Source organism: Octodon degus, unplaced genomic scaffold (genome assembly GCF_000260255.1).
Source record: "Octodon degus isolate 3935 unplaced genomic scaffold, OctDeg1.0 scaffold00067, whole genome shotgun sequence".
Lineage (NCBI taxonomy): Eukaryota > Metazoa > Chordata > Mammalia > Rodentia > Octodontidae > Octodon > Octodon degus.
The window spans coordinates 1,211,051-1,234,421 of NW_004524643.1; the positions used below are offsets into that span (position 1 = coordinate 1,211,051).

At 41.8% G+C, this 23,371-nt stretch overlaps 2 protein-coding genes across 3 annotated transcripts; one reads left to right on the forward strand and one right to left on the reverse strand.

Moving 5' to 3' along the window:
- The first annotated feature begins 231 nt into the window (after nt 1–231).
- Nucleotides 232–22,310, forward strand: Trim16 (tripartite motif containing 16). Of its 2 annotated transcripts, XM_004634858.2 has the most exons (6): nt 232–913; nt 11,198–11,293; nt 15,094–15,327; nt 17,852–18,017; nt 18,446–18,538; nt 20,487–22,310. In XM_004634858.2, exons 1-6 carry the CDS (start codon nt 416–418, stop codon nt 21,068–21,070), a joined length of 1,671 nt encoding a protein of 556 aa, XP_004634915.1. In that variant the 5' UTR covers nt 232–415; the 3' UTR covers nt 21,071–22,310. The 2 variants fall into 2 exon arrangements, with proteins under 2 accessions (XP_004634915.1, XP_023575133.1); XM_023719365.1 differs by lacking the exons at nt 232–913; nt 11,198–11,293 and adding an exon at nt 11,817–13,958.
- On the reverse strand, nt 8,954–9,352 carry LOC101562075 (28S ribosomal protein S21, mitochondrial). Its single transcript, XM_004634857.2, has one exon. The coding sequence runs from the start codon at nt 9,316–9,318 to the stop codon at nt 9,055–9,057; it is 264 nt and encodes an 87-aa protein (XP_004634914.1). The 5' UTR covers nt 9,319–9,352; the 3' UTR covers nt 8,954–9,054.
- Nucleotides 22,311–23,371: the final 1,061 nt, after the last annotated feature.

Consider the following 23,371-nt stretch of genomic DNA (forward strand, 5'->3'; position numbering starts at 1 on the left):
AAACAAAAGAATTCAGCTTATGAGAATGAACAAAGCCATACAGGCTTACAACAGAGCTCAGGAATCTTTCTGTCTTTCCAGAGCAGCGGTAGACACACATGGTCTTCTGCAGAGCCAATGGGGGATGAATGATTTACCCAAGAATAGAAGTTCCAGGGCAGGGCTTGGCCAAGGAGGAGCCTGAGCGATGAGAAGACTTCTGAGTGATTGTCCTGAGCCTGAGTAATTCCACTACCCTGTAACAGCAGCTGGCTGCCATCCAAGCCAAGAGCTTTCTTCCCGAGGGAGGAAACAGTTAAAGTTCTGGGGCAGCTGCAGTCATCTGGGCGTGGTTCTCTGGTCTGACTTGGGCTGCACAGATCCTGCCAAGGGACAGAGGAAGGACAGCTTAGGCTTAGGTGGCACAGTGTCCCAGATGGCTGAGTTGGATCTAATGGCACCAGGGCCACTTCTAGGGGTCACAGTTCATCCTCTAGCCCCTTTTAGCTCAGACTCAGCCAGCCCAGCAACAGAAGAGGATGTGGACTCCCCAAGCAGGCCTGTGGAAGAGACAACAGAAGGACAGGGTGGTGGCCCAGCTGAGCCTGGGGCTTCTGGTGGCAAGGGGGAGTGGGAGATCTTGTGTGACTTTTGTCTTGGGGGCAGCAGGGTGAAAGCAGTGAAATCTTGCCTGACCTGCATGGTGAATTACTGTGAGGAGCACCTGAGGCCCCACCAGGAGAACAGCAAGCTGCACAGCCATCAGCTGACTGAGCCGGTGAAGGACCAAGACCTGCGTACCTGCCCTGCCCACCACAGCTCACTGACTGCCTTCTGCTGCACAGATCAGCAGTGCATCTGTCAAGAATGCACCCAGGACAAGCACAGGGGCCATGCTGCTATCTCCCTGGAGGCAGCTCGAAGGCACAAGGAGGTGAGTGCTTGGGGTCTGCCTGTCTGGATGAGGGTAGTGGGAGGTAGTGCCCTTGGGGAAAGGCTGGCAATGCTGCAGCTCCTGATGCTGCTGATGTTCTTTGAGTGCAGAGGTAAAGATGTTAGCCTTAGTACTTGGCTGTTCATCCAGAATAAATGTTTATTGCTATTGGCTTTGCAAACTGAAGTAGGTCACTCTATCCCATCTTTGTTCTGCTGTTGCTGTAGGATTCTGTCTGTCTCTCTGCTTCTGCTTCTAAATTTTCCTGGTATTTCTCATGCCACTTTTGGAAATGTGTGTTTGGATGTAGTATGTAAAACTTGTGGGGTTTACGTGTGGGACATTTCCCTCTGGCAAAATCTGGGCGGCATATCCACTATCAAATGATGAAAAACAAACCTTTGGCAGAAATTCAAGGGAGAAATCTTTCTTTAATTTCCTTTGCCCCACACAGAGGCCCTATAGAAATAGCTGGCGTGAAATCTAAAAGCTTAAAAATGCTAAGGTAACAGAATTTGAAACCCATGTTCAGGTGTAATGTCAAGTCTGGCTTCACTTAGTGGAAATAAGGTACCTTCACCGGGTGGAGGTAGCCAGAGGGACTGAGAAACACTGTATACAGAGTGCAATTTTGCTTCCAGAGATAAGGAAATGATTTCTAGAAACAAAATTTTTTGTCTTAAAGCTGAATACCTAGGAATAGCTAGGCTTGGAGAATGATTTAAAACTCAACATGCTTTGTTTGTCCTACTTTGACTTCCCAAGAGCGCTGTTTTTTTTTTTTTTTTTCCCCCAGCAGGGAAGTATAGGTGACTTTTGCCCCACGTTTCTTATAGCCATATGCTGGCAGCTCCCTCTTTGTGTTGTGTGTAGCTAGTAAGTTCACAGCATTTTCTTTTCAAATGCTCCTGGGCAATGAAGGAAAGAAGCTTCTGGAAATTCTGGATTTCCTTGTCAGGGCACTTCAACATGCCTATCTCTAGGCACTGATTCTGTCCAGTATGGGTGGGAGGTCTTCTGGAAAGTATTGTCTTCCAGAGGCCAGTGAGTCACCATTTCCAGCCTAGGAAGTCATTTGGCAACTGTTCCCAGTGTTTCCCATGTCAAGGCATGTCCTGTCAGCAGAGGAGATCAACAAGTACAAACATCAAAGGTAAAAGCTCTACATCATTGAGGAAAATAGGCCTCATTAAACATTGCCATGAACAAAATGATTTTTGTAGATTTTCTCATCAATCAGTAATAATAATGAGTTGAGGACTCATTTCTATCACATTTGTCCAAACTCATACAGTGGACTAAGTCATGGAGCAAGGCATGGAAGCTTCTAGAAAGCTAAATTCTACTGTCGAGAATATTATAACTTTACTCTTTTATATAACCTTACTTTTATACCAATGTCTTTGCACAAAAAAACCCTACCATACATATACTAAAGATATTGAGATAAAGTATATTATAGTACTCTTCCCTTTGTGTAAAATATCAGAAATTTCTTATTTTTAAAAAGGAAAATTGGTACATGAAGTTGTTTTTAAAATTCTCCACCAAATGATCCAATAAATTTTGATAGGTCATTCCCTGGTCTCTGAGTCTTCCTTTTCTTATCAGTGGCTATGTACCCTTTCTACTTTAGAAGTATTCTAGCCTATACTAGCCATATTGACTTACTTACTTTTCTCTCATTGCTGAGACAAAATACCCAACACCCAAAGTTAAAAAGAGAAAAGTTTATTTATTTATTTATTTTTTCCGGAACTGGGGATTGAATTCAGACCCTTGCGCTTGCCAAGGAAGCACTTATTCTACTGAGCCATTTCCCTGGCCCCAGGGAAAGATTTATTTAGCTCACAGTTTGTAGCAGTTTTGGTCTATAATCAGCTGTGTCCAAGATAGTGACATGGCACACAGACATTGCAGAGGAGAGACATTCAGGCAAGCAGAAGGTAGCAAAGTAGGCAAGCAAGGGATGACCACAACTCTTTTTTTCCTTTATAGCTAGGGTACATACCCTTAATCTTAATGTCCTTGATTGCACCATTAATCAATTACAGTGTCTAACAATCTGGATCCAGCAACTCTGAAAAAGCCCCACCTGTGACCGCATGAGGCTCTGTGGAGGCATCTAATAGACCATGACACACATATAAAATATAAATGGCAAATTTTAGGCACCTAGCAAAACAGAGATTTATAGTGATTGTGACTTCAATGGAAGGAACTGGCTAAGGCACATGTGTAGAGCTCCAAACACAGACAGCCTTGGACAGATCCGTGTAAGGCAAAACAAGAACAGCTGGGTAAGGGGCTCTCAGGCAGTTTTTGTGCTGAAAAACAATCATGGCTCTAGGTGCAGTTCTACAGCCCCATACCACATATCTCTCTGCTTTCTAGTCTGCTGCAGTCATCGTCTTTTCTTTCTAGCCTATGTCCTTCGTTTTAAGCTTAGAGATCAAGTTTACTCTAGAAGTGCGGCCACAGTCTAGGTGGAACTACCAAATATTAGGAGCCAAAATATTTCTTACGAGGAATCTAAGGAGCCAACCCAGAAGACCCAGTATCTTGACAAAACGACCAGCTCCACTAAGGTTGTTTTGAAAGGATTATAGGACATAACTAGGGCTCTGGAAGACTTGTACCCCTTACAGCTAGCTCAAGCAAGCTGCAGTTGTTTGCTGAAGGTCACTGTGGAGGTGTTAAGAGCTAATTACTCAGGCAGGCATGTTGTGCACAGGAACTTGCAAGTGTCACGGTCAGTTGGGAGGTCACAGAACAGCTGATCTTTTGCTGACTACAGGTTCTTTGGCTGCCTACCATGCAGTAACCATGGCATAGGAATGTGGCTTTTAATTCTGTAGTTTAGCACAAGTTGGGGTAGTGCATGGAGTATAGGAATCCTAGACTGACTCAGAAAGGACAAAAGTGTACAGCTTTTAGGGCATCTACATGATAGCCAGAGACCTAGTGTCCTGAAATTCTTGCATGTAGAGGTGGAGTTTTAGCTTCTCCTCTGCTCTTCTTTATTATACCTTTCTGTGAGATGCATGCCTTGTTACCACGTTAAGTCTCCAATTTGAAGTGGGATTTTTTTTTTTTTTGCCATGCTAATAATGTGATCTATAGGCTATGTTAGTAACAGTTGTGTTCACCCCTTGTCACTTGGAACTTACCCTTTCTCAGCTGGGAAAGTTCCTAACTAGGTTTTGGAGCAGGGCAAAACAGTCCCCTGCCTCAGTGGGCTTTATCTTAATAATCTTGTCTTCTTTTAGCATTATCTTCTTTGAATCTCTGCTGAGCACATAGCTTTTAAAGGCTGGGCTGACTTTTCATCTTCTTTTTTCCAGATGTGCTCTCTTAATTTTTTACCCCTTTTAAACTCTCAATTTCCTGGTGTGTCTACTAACCCTTTAAGATTGAGGGATAGCTTTGCTGTCACAGGTCCACAGAGTGACATTTCCCAGTTAGCCAAGTGAGCCCTTTCTGAAGCTCCCAAGGTTACAACCAGGTAGACCAGTGAACAAAGACTCTGGGCTTTGAGAAGTCTATGTCCTTCCATTATTTATTCTATTTTATTGAGATTATAATCCAGCTATTCTACTTATTTCTAATGGGGACCTCAGCCCTCCCCTTTGCTCTAGTTCAGCTTCCTGAGACACTTTTGGTCTTAAGAGGAGAGGGTGTTGGCTGCAGCCTAGTAACTCCTTCTCTCTCTCTCTCTCTCTCTCTCTCTCTCTCTCTCTCTCTCTCTCTCTGTTTGTGTGTATATGCGGCTGTGCACATGTGTTATAAAATTTTGATTCCTATGACCACTTTCCTGTTTGTTCCTCCCCCTGAATGTGGTTCTTTCATGTTTCTCAAGCTTCTGAAGCATGATGGAATGTATCCACATGGAGTGAGCTAAGTGCTGCGCTATACTATCTGACTTCATGGAGCCTGGACTCCAGGAGGGCCGGCAGCCATAGCACATACTGTGGCTCCCTGGAACCCCCTGGGAGTGAGGGCAGGACAAGGTTCTTAGAAGAAGAAAGACATGAGCTGAGCCTTGGTTTGGATCTTTGTAAACTGCCAGTACCAGGCCATTATTTTCAAACTCAGAATTGGTTATAGAAAGATCAGGGCTCGATGCTGACTGCGGCACTGCCTCCATGGAGAGCAAGAATGAAACACCTGAGAGCTGAAAGTCTTTGCTAATCTGGACAGCCATTAGCCAACATTATCCATAGTTTCTGCTGGGGGTGGTATTATTTGAACATTTGAAACAAAAGCTTTTTTCAGAAATTTGAAGGAATACTCTGGGCTCAATATTCTGTAGCTTTTTTTGGTACACAGCCCACCGGACTATAAGTCTTCCAAAAGCAATGAGTGTCATATTTGATTGGACTGGCATGCAGTAGGTCAGAAGGAATTGATGGAGCAATGGAGTCAGCATCCAAGTATTATCAAAGGCAGAGTCGGCAAACAGCCAACTTGGTGCAGTCAGAAATGTGGAGAATCACTACCATCTGGAATTTTATTTTTTTATTTTTATTTTTTTGGTGGAACCAGGGATTGAAACCATCTGGAATTTTATTATTCCCTTTGCTGTTCCTATCTGTGTCTCTAAACTACTCCTGGACAACAGATGAAGGAACAATTCTGTCAACATATTCATGTGGCCTTACACCAGAGGAGAAGTGAAATGATTTGATAAGATCATACAGTTGGGCAACAATGGGTCTTCTTTCGGATTTAAAGTATTGTGTCTTTTGTACAACATTTAGCATTACCTTGTTGAAGCAGGTGGGACATGTTGTGTCCATTGCTAGAAGGCGGTTTGTGCTCATAGGCATCCCTGTCTTGCTCTTGGGCAGAGCCCAACCTAGCCTGGGATGTGTACATGGCTCATTTCTAGGGAAATTCTACAACCACAGCCTGAGACAACCCGTCATTTCCTAGTAACAGGAGTAGCTGGAAATACAAGATTCCAAAGTGGCTCCACCTTCTGTGGTAATTGGGAGTGCCCTCTGCTGGGGTGACTCACTCAGAGAAATCCCCATTCTGTGTGCAGGATTCCTTTTCTCCTTTTATGGTAGTTCACAGACAGAGGAGAGAAACCCTCTTGCTGGGTACAGTGGGTATCTCTCTAGAGCCTGGCTGGGGATGAAAGCTTTAATTCATTCCTGGTGTCAGTGGTGTTTAAGGGCCACATTGCATGTGCTTGTGGTTAAGGTGTTCTGTTAAGTCTTTCAACACCTTCAGATAAGTAATTCATGTTCTCCTCCATCCATTCCCCCCATTGGTTTACTATATAAGCATAGAATTCCAGGATTATTCTTGAATAACCCAGATACCTCTGATCTTCTCTTCTCCTTTTTTTCCTTACTCTTCAGCCCAGTAGCATCATGTTTCAGGTAGCAATAATGAGAGGTCCTTGGGGCTCCTTCAGCCCCACATTAGTGATATGGAGCCTGAGAAAAGAAGATTTATCTGCCTTTTGTAGAGTGTCCTTATGAGATGACTACCTTGCAGGCAGCTGCTTCCCTCACTGGGGGTGGGCTGGGGTGCTCCAGGCTTCTTCATGGGAGAATAGCCAGATAATTTACACTTTTTGATCTCTGCTGCAGCATATGCCTCAGCTTTAAATGCAGACAGAGACTGTTTATTTTGTGTACTTATTATTATTTTTTTCTCTTTTGTAGAGGCAGGAAAGAGACAAGGCCTTGAAGTTGGCAAAGGCTTATGTTTACTGCCAGGTGGTCTTCTTGGAAGAAAGTGTTTAGGAAGCCCTAGGAGTCAAGAATAAGGTTGGGATCAGGGCAGGCAAACCCAGGGTTCCAGCAAGGGTGGGTTTTAACTGGGGTGGAAGAGGGAGCTTGGTGGTTGAGTGAGGAAGTTAGCTCTGCCTGCTTTGAGAAGCACATACAGCATATAAATGAAATCAGTTGTGGGTAAGAATAATAGTGATGATGAGAACATCAAGGCCAATCAATGACATTTCTGGTGTATTTACAACATGCCTGGTTCGAAACAAAGTTCTTATTAATATATGTTATTTCATTTATATTATTATAACTTTTGGAAGTAGGCAGTATTTATTTTCATTTCATAGGTGGAGAAATGGAGATTTAAAGACAAGTTGTGAGATAAGAAAGTGAGAAGAGGGTAGTGGGAACCTTATAGCTGGTTATATTACTAATTTCGAATCTCTGAATCCTTTTCTCCTCTTGGAATTGTGGAACAAATAATAAGAGTGAGCTTCATTTTTCTTCTTATTTTATTTTATTTTCAAGAGTAAAAACAAATAGTAGAAACAAAGACAAAAATAGAGTAACAAGGAATAGTACAAATGGTACAGTTTTAAAACAAGAATAAACATTTAACAATGATTGTTATATTACATATTTTCATCATCAAATCTGTTCAGATTTGTTCAGATATAGATATACAAAATTGATCCAATGTTCAAAAATAACTGAACATTAATGCTTACTTTTTTTTTTTTAATTTTTAAAAAATATTTATTTATTGTGTGTGTGTGACCAGCTCAGCCCACCAGGGGGCGGGCTGGCTGGCATGTGGTGCTGGGGGATTGAAGCGCGGCCCCTTGTGCTTTGCTAAGCTTGTTCTAAGTAAGTGCTTTAGACCACTGAGCCCTCTCACCAGCCCCCGAGTTTGCTTTTGAGCAAGGTCTCACTGTATGGTCTGGGATGGCTCAGCTGGATCTTCCTGTCTCAGCCTCGCAAATACCACTAAGCTAGACCAGCCAAGCTGGCTTGGATTTGTTGATTCCAGCACTCTGCTCTGGTGCGTGACTGTTTTCTTTCATCATGGTAAGGTCTCCCTGTGCAGTTCAGGCTGTTCTCTCACCTCTAGTCTCCGGTGCTGGGAACTTCTTATAGTATCTTCATTGCTAATGTCCTTAATGAGCTACCAGGCCCAGAGGGGTTAGGTATTTTAGAGGCACAATTTATTCCAAATACACACATAACTCCTTTCCTCTTTACTCACATACTGGTGAGGTGGACAACTCAATAGAGTAACAAGCTTAAAAGAAAAAAAATAAAAATAAAAATAAATAAAGCAACATGCTTAGCAGGGTATCGTGCTAAGTTCCAGCATCTACTGGAAGATTGAGACAATAGGATCACAGATTTGAGCCCAGCCTGGGCAATTCAACTGAGACTCTGTCTCAAAATAAAAAGGGCTGGGCATGTAGCTCAGTGCAAGGGCCCTTGGTTAAATTTCCAGTACCACCCACCCCAAGAGTAACATTCTTTTCCAATGAGATTTTGCTTTGAAGCCAGGTGTGGTAGTGCATACCTAAAATCCCACCATTTGAGAGGCTGAGGCAGGAGGATCACCATGACTCCCAGACCAGTCTGGATATACTCCACTAGATTTTGCAAAATTTTCTCACCTTCTCCCTTTTTTTTTTTTTGGTCTATTTTGAGATATGGTCTAGGGGCCAGGGAGATGGCTCAGTAGGATAAGCACTTGACTGGCAAATGCAAGGATCTGAGTTCAATCCCCAGTTCTGTCAAAAAAAAAAAAAAGAGAGAGATATGGTCTCACTATGCATCTCAGGCTGGACTTGAGTTCTCTTTGTAGCCCAGGCTGGTCTTGAATCCACAACTTCCTCAGCCTCCTGAGTGCTGAGATTACAAGTGTACACCACCACACCTTGCCTCCTCATGTTTCAAAAAATCACCTCCCCATGTTTCCCATTTTTATTACTCTAAATTAGTGGTGGCAAACCTATGTCGCGTGTACTACTGCAGTGGGCTGTTTGTATCACTGAAAGCTCTAAAACGTCTGATCACTGCTCTGAACCACTTAAGTGTACACTTCAGCAGCATTAAGTACATTCACTCTGCAACCGTCACCACCATCCATTTTCAGAACTTTTTCATCTCAGCAAACTGAAACTCTGACCCAAACTGCCCCTTCTCCCAAGACCTGGCAATCATCACTTTATTCCTTACTGCTTTGGATTCAGTTTCTCCGTAATAAAAGAGGGGGTGCTGCTCATTAGTAGGATGGTTTTATGTATGTAGACCTTACTGCATAAATGTGACTGAGTTTATTATAGAGAAAGGTAACAAAATGAGTTTCAAGGAAGACGTGGAGACACAAACTGGATGTGAACCTGCTAACCACAGGCTTCAGCAGCCCTGCCATGGATCTGGACGATTTTTTCTCATCAAGAAGTTGATCTTTCGAGCCATTTCCATGTTGTAGATCCGCCGGCAGGTTTCATAGCTTTCCCGCTGGCGGCGGCGGCAAGGCTTTTCATAATATCTTCGTCGCTTAATGTCCTCAATGAGCCCATCCATCGTGAGAATTCTGTTTAGTGTCCTGTATGCACCTTCCACGTTCCCATCTTGTACCATCACAGTCCTGGCAATGAACTTCAGATGTTTTGCCATGATCTCGGATTTAAGTCTTCACTCTGCAGAACCATCCGTCATTCCACCGCGACTCGGGGTCCGGCTCCTTCCGCGGCGCCCTCAGGCTTCCGCAGCGCCGCAGCACGCCCGACACCCTAATGCTTACTTTTAATAAACTTTTTTCCTGTTGTTTTTTACTTTACATATTTTTTTAAAAAAGAGAACCTTAATTGAGAAGACATTAGAAATGGTACCCATTTAGAAGAACAAGATGAGAGGTATTCAGCCATGGTTTTTGTATTGTACTTTGCTGTCTTTGATGTGAGCTTCATTTAAACAGCAAAGATCACTTTGAGTTTTGAATAAAATAGGTCAAGAGATGGGAGATAAACTTGGAAATCAACTTCCCTATTGGTTTGGGGTCAGGAGGTTATAGATACAGGCTAAAGGAAATAAAGGAGAGGAAAAAGCTCATAGAGGGGAGGAACCTTCATGTCTTTTGTGGAAATGGGCAGAGATTTTCTGAGAATTCAGGTGTCACTTCTCTGCTGCTTTCATGTTTTTTTGGAGCAGCTATCGTCATGACACTTCTCAACTGTCTGGCATTGGGGATGTGTCATTTACCCACATGCAAACTGGATTATAATGCATTTAGAGGTTGTCTGGCGGTCACTCTGGCAGCCTTCTTAGATCTAAACATTTTTCACTAACCTATCTGAAGAGGGATTTTTGGTCTTCAAGGATCTTATCCTCAAAGATAAACAAGGTTACGATAGGATAGAAACTTAATTAGGTCAAGCAGGCAGTATAAGATTAGGGCGGGTAGCAGTTGGTGAGGGGCCCAAGTGATTACTTAGACTTGGAATTGGCATCAGAAGTGGTGAGGTGTGCACAGACTTGTGGGGTTAGGCCTTTGATCTATGATCTTGACACTAGCTCCTGGGAGATGATAGGATTGGAACTGAGCTGAATTGTAGATACCCAACTGATGTCAGCTTTTTGGTGTGTGTGTGTGTATGTGTGTGTGTGCATGTGTGTGTGTGTGCATGTGTGTGTGTGTGCATGTGTGTGTGTGTGCATGTGTGTGTGTGTGTGCATGTGTGTGTGTGTGTATGAAAGCTAGTATATTTTGGTCACAAAAGTGTTTTTATGTTTGGTGTGAATATAAGAAAAATAAGGATATATGTAAACTTGTCTGAAGTCTCAGCTCTAAGTAAAAATCCTGGGCTCCCACCTGATTGCTTGGCATCATTGCTTATTCTGGGTGAACAAGTCTAGGTTCGGCTCCACTTGATGAGCTGTTAATCTTGGAAAATGACTCATTTTTTTCACCTGCAGAATAGAAACATTTTTGCCCTTATGTGGGTATAATAAGGGTGGTAAGAAGTATCCATATAAATGCTAACTGTAGGTGCTCAGTACATTTTAGCTCACTCATACTGAGGTCACACCCTAAAGGGCCCTGGCATACAACCAAGACTTTGCAACCTCTAGAGTGGCTTCTGAGGTCAGTAAGAGAGATCAAACTCTTCAGGGAACAAGGGCAGGGTTAGGATCAGCCAGATAGCTCAACGGATTAAAGTGTCTGCTTAGGGAGATGCAGGAACCAGAGTTCAATCCCAGCCATGCCTTGCTGGCCCCGCCCCCAGGGTGTGCTGAGACAATGATTGAGACTGGGCCTTGAGGTGTGTGCCTGTAATCCCAGAGCTTGGGAGGATGAAAACAGGAGGATCACTATGAGTCCAATCTGTGTAGTGAGAGTCTGTAGATCCTGTACTAAATATATTAAAAATTTTAAAAAGAGGAAGAAGAAGGGCTGGGTTAAGGACCTCAAGGTTAGACTATGCCATTGCTCTTGGGACCTTGTCTATGCACTGGGTTCCTTCTTTAATTTTTTCCTTTCCTTTCTGCTTCCTAGGCTGAACTTCAGTGCATACGGTTGGACCTGGAACAGAAACTCAAACTGAATGAAAATGCCATTGCAAGACTCCAAACCAACCATAAATCTGTTTTGGTAAGACTGGTCTAGATTGTTTATCAGGTTTCTGCATAGCTGGCTGCAGCCATGGGGCTAGCCACACCCACTTGGGATTATAAGTGGATTATAAGTACAGTGGGATATCTAACAGGTGACAATTGTGGATCCAGTTGGCTAATTATGGGGTAGCCTCACCTTGCTGTCTAGATTTATTATGAAATTGGCTTAAGTTTTAAAACTGGCAAATGATATACTTTTTAGTATTAAAGAGTAGAAAACTAATCCAAAATTAACTACATTTTTATTTCTACATAAGAATGTATGTGCTTTTTTTTTTTTTTTTTTGAGACAAAGTCTCTTACATAGTTCAGGGTGGCCTTGAATTGATTATGTAGCCCAGGCCAGCCTTGAATTCACGGTGATCTTTCTGCCTAAGCCTTCCAAGTTCTGGGATTAAAGGTGTGTGCCATCATGCCTAGCTTTTCATGTGCTTTTTTTTTTTTATGTGCTTTCTTAATGAGGAGAAAAGTGTGTGTGTGTGTGTGTGTGTGTGTGTGTGTGTGTGTGTGAGATATTGAGTCAGAGGAATTACTGTATCTTCCATAATGACCCTGGTTCTGTATTATGTCTCACCAGTTCTTTGTCTCAACAGTTGTAATAAAAGAGTTGGGAACTCATGGGTTAGTGGATAGTACTTGATAAACTAGGTTAGCTTTAGTCTGTCTGATTTATAATCACTTTCCAAATAGACTCTAAGTGGACTAAAGCAGAACTTTACAAATATTTTTCTCTAGTGGCAACCCAAGAGAATGTCAAATAGTTACTCTAGGGCAGTAAGTTAGGAGTAGGTCAGTATTCACTGTCAGCACCTGAGATGACAATTCCGTCTACCTACCGAGTCACCCCATCCATATCATTCATGATTTATCCACCTATCCATTTATCCATCCACCCACACACATACCCATCTACTTTTCCACTTGTTTACCCATTGGCCATGCATCCTTCTATCCATCTATCTGTCCTGTGGCCCTCAGTCTATGCACAAAGCTACATGGCCACACAGCCACACACACGTATCTATCCATCCAGTCTAATACACAATCCACTTCAATTTAATTTCCACTCTGATGCTTATAACTAACTAGCAGCTGAAGGCTAAAAGCTCTTTCTTACCTAAAATATCTTAATAAAAGAAGAAAAATAATTGTAACTTTAAAGATTAGAAACCTTCTGCTTGTTGGTTTCTAGGCTGTCAATGTCCAAGAGAATCACAATGAGCATCTTATCTTTTTCTGGCTGTTTAATTTCAGACACTTTGATTCCTACCCATAATGACAGGGTGAGCAGAGGAGGTAGCTATTACAATGGCATAATGACAAAAGCTAGGAAGACACAGAGAGGTGATAAAATTTGTCATGGCCTCCTTAAATTAACAGAACAGAAAAAACTTGAAATATTGCTCCCTTGGCCTAAGAATGAATCAATGTATTGACAGGAGTATGTACTGTCCTCAAATATTTAAACTACGAACAATTGACTACTTTGATATTTTCATGGTCCCTTCTTTCTCTAGTATTTACTCATATCACTGAGTAGTAAATAATACCCTTTACACATTCCACCTTATATGCAGGAAAGCAATATTTCTCAGTGGGAAAATTTACGAAGGGGAAGCCAGACCAGGAGTCAATTCACTGACATCATTTGAGGCCATTTTCCCCAGCATGGCCTCAGTGAGGTTGGGGAGAGATTTGGATCCTGAATCTTACCTTCCGATCCCTGCCTCTTAGTTTATAGTATCATGCTTCTCTGAGGAGTCCACATGATACAATTATTGTAAATATGATTATAATAAGTATAATTATAGTAAGTGGCTTCTGCTCTTTTCCCAAGACTCCCTCATGTTGGTTCTGTGTCCTATTCAACTCCTGCTTTACACTGGTGATCAGGAGTGGGTAGGGCATGGAGCCCCACTGGCCCCTATGACTCATGGAACCTGGACACCTGGAGTCAGATGGGACAGAAAAAGAGAGGGAGCCAGTGAGCTAGAACATGTTATATAATGCAGAGCTTAGGTAAGATGCTAACAACTATTCCCACCAAGAGTAATAAGCAAAACTGACATCTCTTCTATGGTAACCATCTGCATCTTTTCTTTCCATATTTACAATGTGAAAATATAATTTGATATTTATATTTAAGTCTGTCTATGGTTAATTATCTCATAGTTTAGTGTTTAAAATGACAAGAAGACAACATTTACAAACAACTGGTTCTGTAATTGCTAGGGAGAAATGGCTTCTTTGTCTTTTTATCACCTTCTCAGTAGCAACCCAAATAGTATGTTTAGTCCATTAGAGATATAAAGCGCATCTTTCATCTGGTGTCCACCATGATCAAGGGCTAAGCTCTGCTTGTCCCTGGTTCCAGCAAGGAGTCAGTTTGATGGGATGACCTCCAAGGTCTTTCCCAAAGCCCCTACAGCATGAGAGGAAGCCCAGCTGAACTACCCATCATGTCCTTTCTGAGTCCTTTGCTTACTGAGACTCTTTTTGGATCTGGGTCTTATTTTTTCTGGATTCCATGGAAGAGAGATGCATCTACAGTCTCTGCTACAAGGATATCTGCTGTCTTGGCCCTCACCTCTGGGAGAGGGAACAGGAAAACAGCACAGGAAAGGACTGCAGAGGAATTGGAGGTGGGTAGGGACAACAGGGGAGAATGAAGCAGGTAGAGACTGGACTCTGGGCTGTGTGGTAGAGCAAAGGAAATTGTACTCAAGACATTTATATTCAGCTGAACAAGGTAACTAATGTTTGTACAACAGACTTCAACTGGACACTATCAGAGGGAGCCATCTACATGCTTAAGAACCACCAAACCAGACAGGCATGTATGCCTATGATTCCATCACTTAGGCAGCTGAGGCAGAAAGATTGCCATGATTTTGAGGCCAGCCTAGGGTATACAGTGAGTTCAAGGCTAACCTGAACTACTTAGTAAGACCCTGTTTTAAACCACTTCCAATCCCACCAAAAAAACAGGTAGACAAAAACATCAAAGAAAAGAAAAAAAAATCATTTAGAACTTGGATTGATGTTGTAGATGTGATATTGCTTGAATGCATTCCTAAAGGACACTCAACATGTGAAAAATTCCACACATACAAATGTCTTCATGCAAACCCTTTAGTATGAAGGTTTTTGTTTGGTGGTCTGATTGTATCATTCTCTTCTGCATCAATATGCTCATCCTGCATATTGATCCTGCAATTGCTTGGGTGCTGTGTTTGTCTATTCTTACCCAAAATGTTTTATGGGGGGCTCTGTGCCCCGTGGAAACACTATAGTCTTAGATATACTTTTGGCTCAAGCTGACTCAGTAATCTTAAATGGATGTAACAAAATGCTAAGAAAGTTGATTTATACTATTCATGTATACAATAAAAATATTTATTGCAATGTAACTCCAAGTGTACTAAATATAGGCATTGCCATGGTAGCAAAACTGCTTTCAGAAACTTGACTAATAGCCACAGACTGTCAAAACTGGAAGCAACCCTAGAAGTTATATAATAATTCACATCAAATGGATGAAGAGACTAAGGAGACTAAGTTCACAATTGGTAAGGAATTTATACCTGGGAGAGTAAGACCTTTTGCCAGGAGCCCACCGTTTCCATGAGAATGAAAGTTTCCCTTCATAGTAGACCATTTGCTCCTTAATTTACAGGTTTTTCAAGTTAATGTTTATGTACAGTGAATTTGGATAAAATCAGATCCTCACTAACAGATTCTGGTCTGCTTCCCCTTCTACTCCACCTTCAACCTCAGGTGTCAGTGTCAGAGGTAAAGGCGGTAGCTGAAGAGCAGTTCGGGGAACTCCTGGCTGCTGTGAGGAAGGCGCAGGCTGATGTCATGCTCTTCTTGGAGGAAAAGGAGCAAGCTGCTCTGAACCAGGCCAATGGCATCAAGACCCACCTGGAGTACAGGAGTGCAGAGATGGAGAAAAGCAAGCAGGAGCTGGAGAGGTTGGCAGCCATCAGCAACACTGTTCTCTTCCTGGAGGTACAGAGGTGGGGTAGGAGGAGGAATCCATGCACTGCTCCGTGGAGCATTCTTGCTCCACCAGGCCTTCTATGAGTGGGACTGCCTTTTGACAAATGGGGTGGTCAGGAACTGTGGGAAGATAGAAGCAGGTCTTGATTCAGCAGTGTACAGGAGTGCAGGACAGGAGATGGGACTGCTCAAAGCCAGGGAGGTCCTGGAAGGTATGTTAGGCTCAAGATGTAGTATGTTCCAGGTAGATGGACTACCATATGCAAAGGCACAGAGGTAGCTGCTGGCTTGGGGAAATAAGACCTTTGCCCAAGGATGGACCATGGGATGCTGGGCTCATAATGATGGGAGATGAGGTTAGCAGGACCAGGCAGGCAGGCATCTGGCTGTGCAAGATTTTAGATGGGAGAGCGATGAGTGCAGAAGAGCACTCCAGCAGTCTGTAGCTACATGAGGTGTAACTGGCTGGGATGAGAGTGGGTATCTGCTGCTTTTCAGGCAGCTGTGTCTCTGTCTGCTGGAGCAGCTGAGGCAGGCTCCACAGAGAAAATGGAATTTTCCATTACAGGATGCCATTAGGCATCAGTGGATATGCCAGGAGAGCCGGAGCTGAAGGATGTTATCTTGCAGGGAAGGAACAGTAGGTTGAGAGATGAGCTCCAGGGTCATCCTGGATCTGTCACTCAATAGCTTGTGTGTGTGTGTGTGTGTGTGTGTGTGTGTGTGTGTGTGACTTTACCTCTTCAAGTCTCAAACTCCGCACTTATCAAACCAGCTAGTGGGAGGAATTGACAAGGTTTTATCCAGTTTTAATATTCCAAAATACAAGTAAGTTTTCTTGCTAGTAATTTTGAAAACATAATTTTCTTCCAGTTGGAAAATTTTGTTTTGAAAGACACAAAAATGGGAAAAAGTACATTTTCATGAGTAAAAGAGACATACAAAGACAAAGAGCCAAAAGTATGGATACTATCTCTCTGTTCCTTTGATATTTAAATATCAAGATACAAACAATATAGATAAAAATTTGACTTTTTTGCATCATGAGTTTCTCCCAAAGTCCCCTACCTAAGGAGTAAAAAAGACATATAGTTGCAGTAGGAGATTATTTCTCCAGAGTATAAACTAATCAAAGTAGGAACATTTGTATTTTCTTCTATTGATTTTTTTCTATTGATTTTAAATGTTGCTTTTAAATGCATGATACCAAATCTTTTTATAACATTAAAATGTTTATCTTTCTATTAACTCTCCAGTTGAGAATTTTTTATGAATATATGCATTTGGTCTGAATATTTCCATCACTTAAGTTTTCTGCTGTGCCTAGTCTGCTGTTTGATGCTTCATTTGCATGGATAATGCATTATACCTGAAAATAGTCTTAAGTTCCTGTTTTGGAATTTAAGTGGCTTGCTGTGATAATCTACATGAAAACTCTTTTCCAACTTGAAAGGAAAATATAGGAATTGAAGAAAAGTAAGTGTTAGATGGAATCAACAAGGAAAAGGCAGCTTTCTTGTCTGAGAGTTAATTTGTGACTCTTCAGAAAATTGCAACCAGCTTTTGCGTTGCCTGCCATGGCTAGAATGATTTTATTCTTTGCCTTTCAAGTCTATGATGTGTTTTCCAACTGTTCACAGGCATTTAGTACCTCATGATTTTTATTTTAATTTACTTTTAAAAAATGATGATAGAACAAAACAGCATTAGAGGGGCTGGTGAGATGGCTCAGTGGTCTAGAGCATCTACTTAGAACAAGCTCAACAAAGCACAGGAACCGCGGTTCAATCCCCCAGCACCACATGCCAGTCAGCCACGCCCCCTGGTGGGCTGAGCTGGCCACACACACACACACACACACACACACACACACACAAATAAATAAAATTAAAAAAAATTAAAAAAAAACAGCATTAGATACAATACAAAATTTCACTTATCAAAGTAATACGAATTCAACAATGGTTGCTGTATTACATGATGCTATCTTCAAATTAGTTGCTCAGGCTACCAGATATAAATGTGCAAGATTTGTTTAAACAACAACAACAACAACAACAACAAAACCCAAAATAATAACAAAAAAGTTGTAAAAAAGAAAAAAAAATTAAACATTAACTGCTCCTTTCAAAGGACCAACAGAAATTGACAATATAATTATCCAAACTATTCTGCATATATACCTAAATATATCTTTTCCCCTTCATTTGTTGTTTTCCTCATCCCAGTTTTTCTTTCCCGTTGAACAAATTCTTTTGAGAAACTGAAAGAATAATTAAAAAACTCATGATTTTTAAAAGCACATTCTCATTTGCTTTTTTAAAAGATTAATTTCTTCTAAGAGGTCTAGCAGCACAGAAAAGTGCTTTTTGTGTTATTAGATCCTGAGCAAACACTCGCCATACACTATTTTCATGTGAAGCACCCATTACCATCAGCTCGGTTTTCAGATTCAGACAGTGACATAAGGAGAGGTCCAATTTAGAAAATACTGAATCCAAGGTGAGTTCTGCCTTTTTGTTTCTGTATGTAGGAATACTGCAAGTTTAAGAACGGCGAGGACACGGCCTTCCCTAGCATTTACATAGGGCTGAAGGATAAGCTGTCAGGCATCCGGAAGGTCATCACAGACTCTACTGTACACTTAATCCAGTTGCTGGAGAACTACAAGAAAAACTTGCAGGACTTTTCCAATGAAGGTGAGCAGCTTTCTGGGCCATAGCTGTGATGTGTCTCTAGGCATGGAAAAACAAGAGAAACAGGGAGGGAATGCAACGCAGAGAAAGTCTTATTTTCAAGACCTTCTTTGGTTAGGTCACGTGACTAAGGGACTATTATCTTGACTTTATTTTATAATTGAGACCCAGACAAGGTAAGTTAATCACATGATGGAATTGGCTGGCATTTCTATAATTAGCTTCTCAGTTACTGATGTCCGTATTTTAAATGGAACCCAAATCAGTCTGGGATCTTTTAAAAGCAGATTTCATCCACTGAGTGTGTTCCATGGTGTAGTTGCCAGTCCCTTCTTACCCCAGGAGGCACTGGGAAGGGTGTCCAAGATGTTCTGCTTCTGAGATTCTCCACGCCACCTGGACAGTGTGCATTCACAACTCTGATTTTCTAGAGTACGACATCAGAACGCAAGTGTCTGCCATTGTTCAGCCCAAGTACCGGTCCTCAAAGCCTGAGCCCAGAACCAGGGAACAGTTCCTCCAATGTAAGTTCTATGTACTTTACCCTTCCCCAGTTGCTGGTGTCAGTGCAACGCTTTGCTGAAGCTAGAACTGCTACTTCTCTAAGATGATTCAATCTTGCAACTGCTTGTCTATCCCTAAATGATACACTTTCTAAAATGTAATTAAACATATTTTACTCTGAAGTAATGGAAAACATTAGGCAAAGAATTTCTCTATATTCTTCACCCAGCTTCTCCAAATGTTAACACTTTATACAGACATTGTACATTGATCAAAACCAGGAAATTAACATTTTTGCACTACATTCAGCTGATCTACATAATTTATCCAGGTTTCATCAATTATTCTGCCTATACATTCCCAACCGTTTTTATTTTGTGGTACTGTAAGTTGAGCGTAGGGCCTTGTGCACGATAGGCAAAGTTCTTCACCATTGAGCTACATCCCCAGATGCTGGAAAGGAAGTTTGCGAATCAGAAGTTCAGTACCATGTAATGTCACGGAGTGCCACAGACCCAGGCCCGGAACGATGAGGTTTCTTCACCCCTCCAGTAGAGGGCGCACTCTTACGAGCGGCTTTTGTAGCCCATTGTTTCCTGGGCGCTTTACCACCGGTGGATTTACGGGCAGTCTGCTTGGTACAAGCCATGGTGCAGGGACCTCCTTACCCTCTTCTCCTTTGGCTGGACCTCAGCAAGCTAGAGGTGGTATAAAAATTAAAATTTAAAAGTACTTTGTGATAGTTCACAAGTCCATGAAGTTTTTTATCTCCTGGCAGAAGGTCCTAGCGATCAAACCCATGGTACTCTACCATTGAACTACAGTATACAACCTTCAAATTTTTAATTTTGAGACAAGGTTTCACTAAGTATCCTCATATTTGTGATTTCCCTACTCCTAAGTAGCTGGGAATATAGGTATGTATCACACCTAGCTTCTCTCTCCCTCGCTCTCTCTTGCTCTCTCTCACTCTTTCTCGCTCTCTCTCGCTCTCTCCCTTTCTGTCAACTCAGATGCTGATAAACACTCTTGCTACAGTTCTTTGTTTTCCTAAAACTTCTTTGCTTCCACAGTTTCCTTTATTTTTTTCTGCTTCCTGAAAAAAAAGCCTATTTATATTTTATAGACAATATAATTCGTTGAAGAACCCAAAGACCCTTTATTCTTAACACTAGTTAACATTTAATAAAGGTAACTCATTATAATTGATGTTCTTTTGCATTAAAAGTATTTTTATACATACTAACTTTTCTCTAATATTATTACTCATAATAACGTTCCTAGAATTTCCTTTTGAATTATTATTATGATGGGCAACTAGTAAAGCTACTGTTGTACTAGTCTAGGTGAGATTCGGTTGTGGCTTAAATGTGAGCTAAGACAGGGGCTGCAGAGTGGTGAGTAGAATCTACAGGACTGCTGTCTATATTTGTGGAGAGGGATGGGGGTGAGGATAAAGACAAAAGAAATGTCAGTAGCTACTTTGAATTTGACTTGACTAATGGTGAGCATGTAAAGGCTATTATTTTCTGGGGCTGGGAAGAGAGTATACTTATGGGGATGTTTGTGGGTTCATTATAATAAATGCTGATCAATTTTTTTAATAAAGGAATGGATGGATTAAATGCAGACATATGAGCACTTATATTCCATTGCTTACTACCACTCAGTGGAATAGTGCCTGGAATATTTTTATTTGTTGAATTTAGTTTTTATTCACTTTGCTCAGTAGTAATATAGTCAATGCCAAATGAGCTTCATGCAGGAAGGAAGCAGAATGGCTTGTATTTCCTCATTTTCTGGCCCCCACCCACCTGTATTCCTAGGCGAACTGTAGCTGGGGCAAACAGAGAATGGGGAGATAGGTGTTTTCTCATACATGCTTTGGAGTCCACCTGCATTTAAAGATTTCTGTGTGACTATGTCATCAGGTTGTTAAATATTCTCCTGTCTTCTACATTTCCTCAGATGCGTGTGACATCACATTTGACCCAGACACAGCACACAGGTATCTCCGGCTACAGGAGGACAACCGCAAAGTCACCAACACCTCACCTTGGGAGCATCCCTATCCAGACCTGCCGAGCAGGTTTGTGCATTGGCGCCAAGTGCTGTCCCAACAGAGCCTGTACCTGCACAGGTACTATTTTGAGGTAGAGATTTCTGGGGCAGGCACCTATGTTGGCCTGACCTGCAAAGGCATTGACCGGAAAGGAGAGGAAAGCAACAGCTGTATTTCGGGAAACAACTTCTCCTGGAGCCTTCATTGGAATGGGAAGGTCTACACGGCCTGGCACAGTGACACAGAGACTCCACTCAAAGCTGACCCTTTCCGGAGGCTCGGCATCTATGTCAACTTCCCTGGAGGGACCATTTCCTTCTATGGTGTAGAGTATGAAGCCATGACTCTGCTTCACAAGTTTGACTGTAAGTTTTCAGAACCAGTTTATGCTGCTTTCTGGCTTTCCAAGAAGGAAAACACCATTCGGATTGTGGATCTGGGAGAAGAACCTGAGAAGCCAGCACCAGCCTCAGTAGAGATTGCTCCCTAGATTCTAGGCTCTATCTCATGGGCTTTTGCTAACTACAGTGATGAGGCAGCAGCTTATATAGTTTTTCAGTACCCAGTATTCATCCAGACCAAGGGGATTTGAACTGAGCTACATCCCTACCTTTTTTTCCCCCCCTTAGGCAGTATCTTGCCAAGTGTCTAAGTGTGCAGCTTAGGCTCAAATGTGTGATCTTCCTGCCTCAACCTTCTAGAACATTTCTTCCTAGGGCAAGGAATATCTGCCAATGCTATCTTGGTTTTAAATTCATGTGGATTTACAAATAATGAAGATTCTCCAGCTGCTTTCCTTGGCTGCATATAGCACTTCTTTTTATGTTTACAGTGACTGTAAAGCCTCAAATGTCTCCCATCACCTCCTAATGATAGCCTCCTGCCTGCCCAGGTGAACATCTTATATTTTGCTCAAACTTGCTAATGAGGAATCTTTATAGTACTGAGCAGCTTACAGAAAAAATAACAATAAATTGTAACTTATACTCTTTTCCTGCTGTGCAAGACAGTTTTGTAAGTGCTTCATCCACAATTAACTAAATCATCACTGCAGATCCATAATTTAGATACTCACATGATTCTCATTTTGTGAAAAGGGAAACTGGTCCAAGGTAGTAATCTAACTTGCTCAGGGTTTCTTTAGTTAAATTCAGTAAGTAAGGGGTGGAGATAGGATTCAAATCTGGATGGACCATTGCTGAACTTCAGAATACCAGGATCTATTTCCTTCCTCCTTAGATTGTGAATGTTACGTGTAAGGCAGTAAACCACATGGCGAACTACACAGCAGGGAAATTGAGTGTCTTAAACCCACTTCTTAGAATTTACACCTCTTTTTGCATGTATCAAGTTTGACTCAACTATCTAGCCATGCAGTGGCCAAAAGCTCAGCACTTCACACAGAAACTCACCTTAGTTTTGGACAGTGGGGATTAGGAGAAATGTCTTAATGGTGCCTAAGTCTTAGTCCCATGGGTTCTGGAGAGGGGTCTCACTTCTCTCTTCTTAAGTCATCCAGGCATTGTGGAGAGGTCTAATTTATCATTCAACGTTCTTCAAGTGATTTGTTGACTGTGTCCTGCTCTTCCCCTACATTGTTCTCACACTAAATTTGCTACTTTTCTCTTTGGTTTCTATTCCTTAAATCCCCACCCTTTTGATTATTTCATTCTTGTTTGGTTTTGAGAAATAAGGTTGCACCCATCCCTCAGGGAAGTAAAAACCTGTTTTGTTTTCTTTTTTTTTTTGCGGAACCGGGGATTGAACTCAGGCCCTTGCGCTTGCCAGGGAAGCGCTTATTCCACTGAGCCATCTGCCCGGCCCTCTGTTTTGTTTTCAATGTATTTGGTACAGGGTCTCACTACGTAGCTCAGACTCATAGTAATCCTCCTGTTTGCAGTTTCCCCAGTGCTGGGATTGCTTGGTGGCCAGCTCAGGGCACCCAGGGGGTGGGACCAGCTCAGCATGTGATCGATGCTGGGATCAAACCCTCGTCCCTGTGCTTGCCTAAGCAGGTGCTTAATATGCTGAGCTATCTTGCTAACACCCTTTTTCTTTTTCTTTTTTTTTTTTTGTCTTTTTGAGACAGGGTCTCATTATACAGTTTAGGCTGGCCTTACAATGGCTAGGCTGGTCTCGAACTCAAAATGATCCTTCTGCCTCAGCCTCCCAAGTGCTGGGATTATAGTCATGTGCCACCATGCCTGGCATTTTTTCACTTTTGGGGGCTACTGGAATCAAGCTCAGGACCTTGCACTTGCATAGCAGGCACTGGTCTTTAAATGGGTTTTTGAGACTATGTCCTAAAGTGCCTGGTGGAATTAACCAGGAATATTACTTCTGGGTCTGTTCCTGTGATTTGAAGACAAATTTCTCCCTGTTCAGCTAGTCTAATGCATGTATACTAGTTAGAATTACTTGACTTGTTTCTAGTGATTTTGTCTTAGTTATATTTAAGGATTTATGCAGTGTAGGTCTTAAATTTTTTAATATTATTTCTATGTGCTGATGTAGTATAGATGGATGATCCACCTTAGCCTAATTCTGCCTGCCCCTTTCTAAGTTCAAACCTTGTTGATAAACACACTGATTAGGGTAGGGCCAAATCTGGAAGCTTGAAGCACTACGTCAATACTTTATGAGATTAGTTATATACAAGCAATTCATTGGTAGAGTTATACAATAATGTAGTCCAGGGCCAGGGAGATAGCTCGGCCTGCCATTTTTTATCCTATTTTTAAAAGTTTTTTTTTTTTTTAAAGAGAGTAAAAAACTATTGAAACAGAAAAAT

What these genes read in the sequence shown, in the direction of transcription:
- LOC101562075 (XM_004634857.2), bottom strand. Translation starts at nt 9,318, where the DNA reads ATGGCAAAACATCTGAAGTTCATTGCCAGGACTGTGATGGTACAAGAT.
- Trim16 (XM_004634858.2), top strand. Translation starts at nt 416, where the DNA reads ATGGCTGAGTTGGATCTAATGGCACCAGGGCCACTTCTAGGGGTCACA. An exon ending in CAGCTCGAAGGCACAAGGAG is followed by an intron (nt 914 to 11,197) that starts GTGAGTGCTTGG and finishes TCTGCTTCCTAG; the next exon opens with GCTGAACTTCAGTGCATACG. An exon ending in CCAACCATAAATCTGTTTTG is followed by an intron (nt 11,294 to 15,093) that starts GTAAGACTGGTC and finishes CTTCAACCTCAG; the next exon opens with GTGTCAGTGTCAGAGGTAAA.